Source organism: Mizuhopecten yessoensis, unplaced genomic scaffold (assembly GCF_002113885.1).
Source record: "Mizuhopecten yessoensis strain PY_sf001 unplaced genomic scaffold, ASM211388v2 scaffold855, whole genome shotgun sequence".
Lineage (NCBI taxonomy): Eukaryota > Metazoa > Mollusca > Bivalvia > Pectinida > Pectinidae > Mizuhopecten > Mizuhopecten yessoensis.
This window is the reverse complement of record NW_018403755.1, coordinates 953,259-966,331: the sequence shown is the minus strand read 5'-3', so window position 1 is coordinate 966,331 and position 13,073 is coordinate 953,259. Positions and strand designations below refer to the sequence as shown.

Genomic DNA, 13,073 nt, shown 5'->3' with positions numbered 1-13,073 from the left:
AAACATAACTCATCATTGTAAACATGGCTTATACGTAACTTAATTGTTACATTTCGGGTTTTTTACTGAATAATTTCTTGATTTACGAGATGATTAGATACATTTGACACAGATGATCAAAGAACGAAGAAGTATATCGTCTTGTTTACCTGTCGTGCTCGTTCACAACTCCCTTATTCGGGTCCTTCCCTAAACAATGAGTAAGAGTTATGATCCCTTAATAACGCTTTACGGAGGTGGACCTCAGCATCTTCTCCTGATAATGAATGCTTCCATGTTTTTGGTCAACGTCGGTATATTAAAATATCTTTGAACCTTGTATTTGTCCATTCTTGGTAAAGTTTGGGAAGCAGAGAATCGGGTTTCCCTACAACAAAGACAATAGAAGTAGATTATGGATCTTATTTAATGCAGATGAAATATGAAGGTTTTAGTTATATATGATAGGTATATGATTCATGAGGAATGACGCATTTAAGCTAAAATCAACTATGACCTAAGTATCAGAGACAGAGTGTGGAATGCAATGATATTACTTTATCTAATTCAATATCACGTTGCATGTTTACTTACACCATGTATTTTCAATAGATGTAGAGAAACTGGGCTGTTAAAATGGTACAAATAAAATACCTTTGTATAAAGAGTAGCTCACAATCGTACTAAGCCCAGGTGGGTGTACAAGTATACCAAGCATCAAAGTTGCCATAATCATAAGCCATTACGTGATGCAGTAGGGCCTATTAATATGATTATTAATTAACTAGCAAGGGGTAAGGAAACATTTCATTGGCATTAGTAATCAACAAATTTATGTACAAACCAACGAAATGTCGTTCCCACGAATATATCGAATTTCACAATATATAAGATATCTAACATAGTGTACGTTTAAGATAGACTTTACCGCTGAGATTAATATTTCTAAATCCTGTTAATGATGTATATATGTTTTTTTCAGAACTGGGATTTGAGCTGAACTACATCATTGGGTTAGCTGTTGCTGTTCTTGTGTTTATGAACACCAAATGCATGCGGGGATGAACTTTGGGTTATTCTGCTGTGCCCATAACACACTTTATATAATGTGTTTTAGAAGAACCGTGAATGAACAACGAGGCACAACGTCTAAATTTAGCAAGTTATATAATATAAAGTAATAGTTTTTTGGTGTTTTTCATCTTTCTATTTGATCTTATAATGCTGTGTGTTTTCGTCCAATCAATAAAACAATTAATAAACGAATTACCAGATAACTGTACATAGATCAAAGGAGCCAAATTCTTTTAAACAGTAAATTCATATCAAGTTACGTAGCAGTGATTTCAAATGAAAGTCTAAGAGAGAACGCTTTGTAAATGAATACTTTTCTGTAGATGAATTGATACAGAATATCTGAATTCAGAATAAATATGTTTTTACTGTTGTTGTGTATTTTGTGTTAATATATTCTTTATTGTGACAAAGTGTGTGTAATTTGGTGAAGACGATAAATTTGTTAGGATATACAAATACCCCGTTCATTCATCGTTGTCATTTTTGTATTGGCAAAATAAAGATCAAATGAGCCAAATTCTTTTAAACAGTAAATTCATATCAAGTTACGTAGTAGTGATTTCAAATGAAAGTCTAAGAGAGAACGCTTTGTAAATGAATACTTTTCTGTAGATGAATTGATACAGAATTTACTGTTGTTGTGTATTTTGTGTTAATATATTCTTTATTGTGACAAAGTGTGTGTAATTTGGTGAAGACGATAAATTCGTTAGGATATACAAATACCCCGTTCATTCATCGTTGTCATTTTTTTATTGGCAAAATAAATATTTGTAATCTGGAAAAACTCAGATGAAAAATTGTTTGAAGGGTTGGCGTACTACTACCCAATACGTAGCCACACATGTTACCCTTCTCCTGCATGGCTGTAGAGTTCCTGAATCATTTTGAAAAGAAAACAATACATTGCATGATTTTTATGAACAAGTAATGCAAGTGAAGTAAAAAGAATATAGTCAGTAACTGTGTTCTTAGTGAAGTTGTATTTACTTCGAAAATATCTTGACATTCCGTCAAAACATGTGCTGCTTGTTTTTGACATCCTTTTGCATTAGAAAATAATATTATAACCTATTGCGTCATTTAACGGATGTCATAGTGATTTCACAGATTAGGCCGTAGATGTCTATATCCTATATCAGCAGTTATATAAAGATAAGATGCATCTTCCCAAAAGTACAGTTTTGTTTCTATGTCCTAAAAAATGTCATAATTTAGAAGTAAGATACATCCCTACCATACTGATTAACGGAAAATACTTCTATAAACTGAAAAACAAACAAAAACATAACAAAATAAAGACACAAAACAGATTGTTTTGAGGGGCGGTGTTTTATGTGAAGACCTGTAGGTCAATCAAATCTCAAGTAATACCAAAGAACGCCACTTATAATACGTAAGTAAACCAAATGAATAATATGTTATTCTTAACACGTCCTTGGTATCACAGAGTATAACCAAACACAGGATTGCTAAAGATGCAGGTTGATAAGGACTACGGACAAGGTCTATGGTCGCCATCAGTATCTTGCAGAGAAAAATACGATTTCTCTGTGTGATATGAAAGTCGATAGTCTTATTATGTTCATTAGAGTGCCTTGTGGGTTTGTTGCCACTACCCCAAATCACCAAGGATCAGCCTTACAAACAATGCATTATGTTTTTAGTTATACTACAGACATAATCCAGACAGTAGATATCATGTCGTCGAGTTCAATTTATCATAAATATAATACTTTGTGGTCACTTAGTAAAACAAACAAGTAATAACTAGCAAGTATAACAACAGACAAGATGGCTGCCGTACACAACTGAGACAGGACACTGCATCATACGTTGATGTGTTATGAGTGTTCATAATGTGTTGTTTCCTCTTTTCCTGCTTCCATTATATATCGATTTTCGTTCCAACCTTGTTCGTATATTTACTTAATTGTTTTTTTATTATTTGATGCTTCTACTGTTAGAAGTTCACCTAGTTATAACGTTAATTAGATCAATGTTTAGCTACTGTATACCGGGACATTTTTGCCACAGTTTTACTTTCGAGGGCGATTTTTTCATGACAGCAAAAGTTCGTACCCAACATACAAAATATAGTTATTACATTCAAATGGCGAAATTAATACTAGGCGAACATGGATTTAAACGGCACAGTTTCCCTCTATTCAGTGATAGTACAGATAAATGTTACAACTAACAGTACATAAATAATCAACACACATTATGAGCTGTTACAACCTCCGGATATCATGACATGTTAAGTGATACCTGTCAAATTTGTAATTATTGAAAGCATGTGCAATAAATGCACGAACAGACTGTTACCCGATGATATGAGAAGGAGAGGCACCGGTATGGTCATGATGAAATAAAAAAATCATATTGTATTTATATTAGAACCGCTCATCAGATATTCTTTTTCTATATTTATGTATTTATAGACATTACGCTATAATTAGATCATTGGTTATTATTGGTTATCAAATAATTTGTATATATTTGATAAGGCGGAGTTTGTCAATCAGAACAATATACATAATCTTTCGTACAGATAGCGTATTTCCGGACCTAGATCGTTATTAGTCCGGAAATATATCCACTATTTCATGACCTCTTTAATACATCTGGCTTCGAAACTACTGGCTGTCTTAAACACACAAGTCGATGGTTACATACACTGTATTGGAAGTAAATTGATCATCTCTATATTCTCTCAAGCAACATATAATTAACAGACTGCATATTATTTTATTTCGAATGTCTCTTTGTAGGTTATGGCCTTATTATTTGTGATATCGGTATATATATTTCTTATCTTTGTTTCTGTTGGTCAGTTTTCCCTCAGTTGTTTCTTATCCTTTGTTACCGATAGACAGTTGGTGGTCAATTTTCACCCAGGTACTTTTTTTACTTTTGATACTAACGGTTCGTTTTCCTCCAGTTATTTGTTTACTTCCTTACTGGTAGTCATTTCCCACCAGTGAATATGTATCTTTGTAACTGGTGGTCTTTATTGTCCTTCAGTAATTTGTTCTCCTTGTAACTGGTAGTCAATTTTTACCCTGTTATTTGTTATCTTTGTTTCAACGTTTCACATACCCTCTTGTAAGAAGTTAATAGAACAGTTGTTACGTTTACAATCACTGTAGGTCAATGTGAATTATAACAATACAAATGTTATCTCAATTCATATCTATCACAATACGTATATTTATAGCTACACTATCATTGTTTATTAGTTTTGGGCAAAACCACATCGCCTAACAATGGTTTATGCAAACATGGTATTTATTTAACACATTTTACCTTGTGTATTGAGCAGTAGATGGGTATTGCAGAACTGGTAAGCAATTCCCCCACACTAAAGGTAAAGTAGCTCTTACATTTTTAATTTTTTATTATGTATACAAATTCCGCTTTTATATATATATATATATATTATAAGAGTATATATCCAGTATGTACAGAAAAAGAAAATAATATTAAAGATAACACATTATAACTACAACGTCATCGTATACAGCGTTAAAAGTACTAGCGATCCCCGACTTGTGACTGGATTACTAAGAAAGATAACGCTTCCATCTCGTAAAAGGAAAACTATCTAATGTGTCTCGAATTGGTTCTGGCAACTGCGTTTATAGTAGCTAGAATGGGACAAATAGTATAATGGTTTTCTTAGAGAGGAACAACTGAATCAGTAGTGACTAGATAAACGAGTCCCGATTATTCATCGTTTACACGCACGTATAGAAAACCCAAACATTTATATTCATGTTGTACGAGGAATAATCATTTACAATGTTTTGTCTTCGTTATTCTTTTAACGTATAAACACTTTAATTGTCTGAATGAATACATTTACTAACCGGAGACTTATCTGTATTGCAATCGTTTTTAATTCAAACCACTTAACTAATGTCAATATCTCTTTCATTAGATATCGAAATCAGCATTTTTGCCTATGAAAGAGGATGGATTCATTAACGGTTTTGCTGAAGTGCTTTCTGGTTTTCATCCTCTTACCATTCAACGAGTGTACGGTAAGGGGACCTGGCCGTGGTATCATCCTATCATATGGTGAGTTATATTGATATGTCCATATCGAATTCAAAACATAAAATGTGAACTGTATCGTTCCTCTTTAAAATCTAGTTATTAACTCTTTAAAATGTGACGACACTGACGATGGAGATGACGTCATGTCAACTATGGGAAATGACGTCAAATCAACTAATCGCTCTGATATAACTGAAGCCTTTCATTGGCTTTCAGTACGCGTCAGTGCCTCTGAATACCTGGCAGTACTTTGATTATGTTTGATGGAATTAATACGTTTTGAATCCTGCCGTTGTCAATACCACGGGCAGATGACCTGAGTGGCCTCCAGAAACGTTCAAAGTGAATTGCGTCATCACCCTACGACCATAACGTGAAGATAACCAGAATATCACCATACCTTTAAAAAGGAATACAGAATTATACACATAGCCTACCTTGCTGTATTTGTATATAATTTGTGTTTACTTTGATGTATTTGTATATATCTTGTGTTTACTTTGATAGTCCACTCTGTTTACCTTCTTATAAATACTTAGATGTGTTTATATCTAGATTAATTTAGTTAATGAAGTACAATGCATACAAAGTTATCAAGTAGCTTAAATGTTTGTGTGCAGGTGTTGATCGTGTGTGCGAGTGGGGGTGACGGATATAAATTATCTGATATTAGAAAGCCATCACACCACTCCCCAGAGAGGCAGTCAGCTTACTAGTCCAGATTATATTTTATTTGTTTCAAGAGCAAACATGTTCTACAATTGGTTGATTTAATTACACTTAATTAAATTTATGAAATATAACTTCATCGTTCGTTACACGCATATGCTGAATCATGTATGTATTGCATGATTTACCAGACTTCCGGGACCTTCAACAAATGTTGTTTCTTTAATACGGGTAGAAATAGTCCGGTGATGCTAAAATTATAAGATTATTGATTTTATTTTGAAAGTATGCGCGTCGAATGGACGGATAGACCTGGAATTCAGCGGAAATAATGTAGGTAAAATCCGGTATGGGCTAGGTGTATGTGGAAGGCAGTCTATCATGGTCAATTTCACTTCCGGTACCGATCATGGTACTCTGAGTGGGTGTGAAAAGGTAAGACCGAAAGGATAGTAATGTGAATCATTGATAATGTACCATTATATCATTTGTGAGCAGCCTCATATATTTTTTTCGCATAATATAATGACGCAAAAGTTATTTCAATGACATATCAAATTATTTACCCGTGACAATAATATTATATTTGCATTACTTATATTGTGCATTAAGGAATATTCCTAAAAGATTTTCTAGTACATTTCTTTCATGTATTTTTGCGAATACCAATCATGTACTTTATATGTATACCGGGAAAGATACTGCCGCACTTACATTTTTCGCCTTTCCGCCCTCTGTAACGAGAGCGAATTTATCATTACAGCTAGTGTAGGTGAAACCATAATATATAAAGTAATTATATGTAAAGGGCGAAATTTCGACTGGGTGCAAATTGAGTTTGTTTCGCGGTATACAGTATTTACATATATATTGTAATTTGTTTCAGAACAAAGATATATATTTATATATGTATGACCATGATCCAGTCCACGTCAGTAACACGTCAGCTATCCAGACATTTGTTCTACATTGTAATACCGAGAATAGATCGCCGAGTGCAGTACCCATGAAGCGTAGTATTGAATTTCCTCAGTAAGTATATTTTCATCTGATCTGTATATTTCCTGTCAGCTTTTTATCAATCCTTTTCTTTGGCCTTCCATGACCTCACGTTTGGTTTTAATGTTGAACGTTAGCCTAGGTGAGGATGGCAATGGGTTCAGTCCGAAGAACGGGACATATCAAAGTCTTTGGAAATAGTAGTTGTTATACCCTAATTTTTTATCATTTAGGAAGATCGGAACAACTGGATAACCCGTAGTCATTATAATATTACCAGGTGGAATACTTCGGCATGGTATTTCAGTGAGATAGCACTCTTAAGTCGGCATCAGACCCTTGCTATCACGAGGAGGGAAATACAACATACGTCGACCACTACACAAAAACCCACACCTTACACAGATTGGAGCACTTAACTCTATAAAAGCGTATATTTTCATATTGGTACCAGACTTACGAATATTGCCATGACGTGTTTGCAACGTCATGCTTCAAATTAAATTACACTGCGAGTAATTTGTTGGCGTTAATTTGCGTAATTACCTTAGTGTTTCTTTCCTGACACAATACAAGTTTTAAAGAAGAAACACATCCATCAATGATAGTTAGCTAGCATGTCTATTGAAACCATAAACTCGTTCGTTAATTGTCAAATTATAATGATATATCGTTTCTTTATGCTTCTTAAACAATAAGTAAGTCGAGTTGGATAAACTTATAACCAACTAACACAATCTGATATTTTCATTGATTTTCTGTACTTCTTTTTAAAATTCTTTTTCTCGAGTAAATTTTCAACTAAATATAGTTTTCCAACTTTTGATTTTAGCAATAAAACATCCTTCCAGTTTTTTACAATTCTTACCTTTTCTAACATACACTGCCAAACAGTTCCGTTAACCCCCTAAATCATCATTAAAATAAATATTAAAATATCAATGTCGCTTTCTCTGGGTGTGATTGTTGATGTCGCTTTTTCCAAGCCCTTTTTACTAGTCATACATAATCTGTTTTCCAAAAGCAATATATACTATGTATTTGTCTACTCAAGGATCGACTAGTCGATCATAAAATCATCGACTATCATAAAATAAAACTTTAGATGTTGGTTGAATATCAAGACACTACAGTTGTATATGCAATTAATCATTTATTTTCGTGGTGTAATGAATATTACAAATAGCATAAATGAAAAATTATAAAGAAATTCCTTTTCTTTCTTTTAGGTCACGTCGTTCTGTCATGCTGTCTGAATCTAATACGCCATCAACACTTATAATGGATTTGGTGAATGAGACTAGATCCATCCGAAACATCATTCTCGGTGGCCAATATACTTTGCGTATCAGCGGACCACGTAAGAAGAATTCACTGTTTAATTACGTACCGTAGATTGTATCATTAGAACTACGCCTGGTTTGCCTGTGTTTGGTACTTTTCGTTTAAAGGACATTATAAATTGACTAGAAAATAATTTCATTTGAATTATGGTATTTTAGATACTTTGTATTCTGTTGGTGTTTTTCTTACCCTATTTGCAACTTGTATTTCATATCTAAGTATTCTGTTTAGGGTAAAATCACTAAATAACAATAATCCGATTGAATAATGTTTTCGGACATTTTGGTTAGCGCATTAGACTTCTTAAATAATCTCTTTAATCCATACCTCGACAATCTGGAATATTTATAATCCAAAGACATTTTTCATTACTCTAGAAAATATGTTATTTTACGCATTTTTCCGGAAACAAAAACTCCTTGTACTTGCTTCACGAACGTATATTGGTTTCAATTAATAGTTTCCTTAACTTAAGGAACCAATGTTAACATTGGTAGCTGAAGAGGGCGGCTCCTTCTTCCATTCGCAACAATATCGATATACTTGTTTATCTTCAGAAAATTACACCTTATTTCCTGAAAGCTGTTATGCCGCCAGTGATGAGACATTTCAACGACAAGTTACCTTAATGGAAAACGGGTAGGTCTAGCGTTTCTTTAAGTTACCTTGCATAGAAAACGGGTAGGTCTAGCGTTTCTTTAATTTACCTTGCATAGAAAACGGGTAGGTCTAATGTTTCTTAAACAGTTTCCTTAATGGAAAACGTGAAAAACGTTTACTTCTCTGTGAATGATTGTTAACTTGTAATACGAATCAACAACCATTTAATCTTTCCACTATTGATTAAATAGTCCTTTTCATCATTAAAATTACAATAACAGGATTCTTTAATTAAATTACAATATTCTAACATTACTATGGGTACAAATGTGAAACATACATTTTTTAACCATATGCATATTAATTAAGTGAAGCTTTGATTTTATGAACAACATGGAGGTCTAGTGTATCGATTGATGTATAAAACCATAAAGAGTATTACATACATAAACCTTTACTTTTCGTTGAATACACGAAACTAAACATGGATAGCGATTTCGTCCAGCGTACACCATTTAAGAAATACAATGTATTAGCTTTCTTTAATTTTCTGAAAATAAGTCATTTTCGTAGTCATTAATTGGAAATCTTTCCTGCAAATGATTGACAGTTATTACAATCTAATGATTTGTAGATGCACTCGAGACAAAACACTGTTGGCAGGGTTTCATCAGCAGGGAACTCAGTCAATAGTTGAAGCGACATTACAAGGATTCCACCTGGTGTATTCAAGTACAGTCTACATCCAGTGCAATGTCAATATGTGCACATCCAGTCAGTGTCAGGTATGGTACTTTATCAGTCAGTGTTAGGTATGGTACTTTATCAGTCAGTGTCAGGTATGGTCCTTTATCAGTCAGTGTCAGGTACGGTACTTTATCAGTCAGCGTCAGGTATGGTACTTTATCAGTCAGTGGTAGGTATGGTACTTTATCAGTCAGTGTCAGTTATGGTGCTTTATCAGTCAGTGTCAGGTACGGTACTTTATCAGTCAGTGTCAGGTATGGGACTTTATCAGTCAGTGTCCGGTACGGTACTTTATCAGTCAGTGTCAGCTATGGTACTTTATCAGTCAGTGTCAGGTATGTACTTTATCAGTCAGTGTTAGGTATGGTGCTTTATCAGTCAGTGTCAGGTACGGTAGTTTATCAGTCAGTGTCAGGTATGGTACTTTATCAGTCAGTGTCAGGTACGGTACTATATCAGTCGGTTTCAGGTACGGTACTTTATCAGTCAGTGTCAGGTATGGTACTTTATCAGTCAGGTATGGTACTTTATCAGTCAGTGTCAGGTACGGTACTTTATCAGTCAGTGTCAGGTATGGTACTTTATCAGTCAGTGTCAGATATGGTACTTTATCAGTCAGTGTCAGGTATGGTACTTTATCAGTCAGGTACGGTACTTTATCAGTCAGTGTCAGGTACGGTACTTTATCAGTCAGTGTCAGATACGGTACTTTATTACATTTTACCGGTGAAAATCGGGGTTTTACAGCGAAAATAAAGTACTCGTTAAACTATCGAAGTATTCATCTCCTGAACTAAATATAACTGTTATTCAGCAAAGAAACAATAATACCCCTATCATTTGAAAAAGATAGAAATTCATGTTAATCTAAGTGACTTGTACTTGATAAAGAAATGCACACACCCATCGACCACCACCACAAATAGATAAATAAACATGATTTCATTTTCAAACGATATCCTTATCTACATACTTAACTTTTAAAACGATTGGGCCAAATTAGTGATATTACATTTCTGACATACTATTTTTGGAAGAAAACGTATATTTATTTAGTCATAGAAATCGCAATCTCCTATATAGCTTCCACATAACCAAATATCAATGTTTACCCTGACAATGTTAACAATTTGAACCTACATTGCAAATGGCAGATACACATACAATACGCTACAATATGTACAAGATGTCAGATAAAAATATTTATTAAATGTTTTGCCGAATATTATTCCTAAAACAGCGTGGCTATTTTTTTTAAGAATTTTGCTCAACTGTTACAATACCTACTTGACAGCTAATACTGATAAACCGTCCATTATAATCTGAAATCTATTTAAACCGTGAAGTAATGATAGGTTTAATGTAATGGCATGTTCTACATGTTTTACAGATAAAACCAGAGGACTCTATAGAAACAGACTGTAATACGTACGGCTATATAACGAACAAAAATATATCAAACTCGGGGACCGTGGAATCATCGCAACGTGTAGCTACATCCTTTACAGTGAAAGACCCAGCACTGGAAATCTCAAATTCCGCTTCTGGTAAAAACAAAATATATCACATCATTATTAATTCGTATAATTCAAAAAGGCATAAGAGATATGCAATTTGTTCTGTTGTTTTTGCAACACAACTATATATAGTTCTAAATATCTCATGAACTGGAAGATTGTCTACGTTTTTGAGTAAATTTTGTTTACAAATCTTGAGATTAAAAAGTATTACACATTTGATCAAATATTACATGAAATGTAGTCAAACGCTTTAAGATCAGTTTCATAACTTAGTAATCGATCGATTACAGAATGGAAAGTAGTATCAGAGTCTCAATACACAATAGGTGGTTTTATTAGAACAACGGTGATTGTGGTTACATCAACGTACACTGTATATAATAATGCGACAATAATTACGTTAATAAAAAAATTACCATGGCAGATCTTAATAATGAGTTTGTAAACCTCCGTTAGCTAATACATACTTCACTTTTCTTTCCTTTCAGATATGTCCGTTTCAACATTGGTGCTGTGGCTAGCCATGTATGCTGTTTATATCTCGTTTCAACCATGAACATGTGTGTTTAACAGTATCTCCAAAACTGTACAGAATGTATTAAGCCATGGTTACTTGAACGTGTGTAGCACGAAAGTTGCTTCAGAATAAATGAACATGAGGTTTACGTGTATGGGTGTGACAACATCAGTAAAACTGGTTAAATTTACCATGCAGTGATCATCGTTTTGGTTTTCCGTACCAGCGTTTTTGTCTTTAAAACAAGCTTTTGAGCTACTAAAGTTGTTATTTATGATATCAATTATTTACTTGTATAGAAAATGCAAATCCATCAATCGGTGCAATAATTATTGCATAAGGTCTCCATGTCAATATTTCATTTGTTCAAATTTTGTACTAGTTTTATCGATTTTGAGTTTGAACTTTATTTTTGTTGTCACTACGGTATTCTCTTGTTGTCTTCAACATTCAGCTATGTTTGCACACAAGTGGTTATTTCACCCTTGACATTTTTTAAGCTGTACTTTAAATCATTAGAATTATTTTCCATTGTGAAAACATTTTAATCGAGATTGAGCTGTTTTGTATGACTTTCATGTACAAATATATAAAGTATTGTAAATCAACTAGACTCGTGAAAACAAGCATGTCATTACTTGAGTTTTATTAAATTGGATTTTGAGCAGTCTTATTTTCGTTGTTATACATCTACTTGTTAACCAACCTACTTCATCATATTGAAGATCATGCCGATGTTTCAAGTATTTCGTTGTTATTTGGTGCCGCTTTGATGTTGTGATTCTTGCATTGTTTTAATCAGCAAGGATCGTTGAGGGACTTTGTTATATGATACATAACAGTAAAAGTTTTAACACAAATCGACCGCATCTGAAGCAGGCAAAAATAGGGACCAAACTTCTTTACGATTTCGTCAGTTTTTCCTGCGATGAAGAAAACTATCTTGACAATTACAATCCAAGATGGCCGCAGCCTGAAGATTATTTTGCTTTTTCTTACCATCTCAACTTCGAGCAACACAAATACAGATAAAAGGGGATCATTAATATTAATATATCTCATAATGATCCATGAAGTAGTTTCTGAGAAATAGCGACAAAATTGTAAACAGGCTGACCACATGACCGACGGACTCCTAACAACAGACTTAAAGCGTTTGCAATATGAACAGTCCGACATCTGTTTATGGTAGGCTAAAACCTGGCGGGCAATTTAAAAATGTTTTGATTTTATGGGGAAATGTCATATACTCCTGTTAATATTTGTGAAAATATCGGTGAACTTAATCTTACATTGATGGTATATGTTGCATTTTGAATCTCCTTTCGATAAGAGTTCCAGTCAACACAATGTCCAATGAGTGATAATTCTTACCTAGATTTTTGTAAGTTATTCTAAAATGCATGTTTACATCTCCCTGGTTATTCTTACATGTTAAATACTAATTAAACCAATTTAAAAATGGAGATAACACTTACATAAATTATAAGTATCTTAAGGTTTAGTGTATACCCTTAAGGTTTAGTGTATACCCTTAAGGTTTAGTGTATACCCTTAAG

General features: G+C 33.6%; 2 protein-coding genes across 2 annotated transcripts in view; both read left to right on the top strand.

Annotated features, from left to right (window-relative positions):
• LOC110453594 (hyphal wall protein 1-like) overlaps positions 1-1,679 on the top strand; it is a 43,466-nt gene extending 41,787 nt beyond the window's left edge. Inside the window, exon 10 of the mRNA XM_021502591.1 lies at positions 962-1,679. Coding sequence (XP_021358266.1) covers positions 962-1,044 — 83 coding nt within the window. The 3' untranslated portion in view covers positions 1,045-1,679. The remainder of the gene's footprint in view (positions 1-961) is intronic.
• A 2,693-nt stretch (positions 1,680-4,372) lies between these two features.
• Positions 4,373-12,178, top strand: LOC110453356. The gene is made up of 9 exons (XM_021502275.1): positions 4,373-4,426; positions 5,000-5,139; positions 6,074-6,222; positions 6,674-6,819; positions 8,016-8,146; positions 8,688-8,769; positions 9,365-9,515; positions 10,868-11,024; positions 11,486-12,178. The coding sequence occupies exons 2-9, from the start codon at positions 5,034-5,036 to the stop codon at positions 11,551-11,553; spliced, it is 990 nt and encodes a 329-aa protein (XP_021357950.1). The 5' UTR covers positions 4,373-4,426; positions 5,000-5,033; the 3' UTR covers positions 11,554-12,178.
• The last annotated feature ends 895 nt before the right edge of the window (positions 12,179-13,073 follow it).

What these genes read in the sequence shown, in the direction of transcription:
- LOC110453356 (XM_021502275.1), top strand. Translation starts at nt 5,034, where the DNA reads ATGGATTCATTAACGGTTTTGCTGAAGTGCTTTCTGGTTTTCATCCTC. An exon ending in CGTAGTATTGAATTTCCTCA is followed by an intron (nt 6,820 to 8,015) that starts GTAAGTATATTT and finishes TCTTTCTTTTAG; the next exon opens with GTCACGTCGTTCTGTCATGC. An exon ending in GCACATCCAGTCAGTGTCAG is followed by an intron (nt 9,516 to 10,867) that starts GTATGGTACTTT and finishes CATGTTTTACAG; the next exon opens with ATAAAACCAGAGGACTCTAT.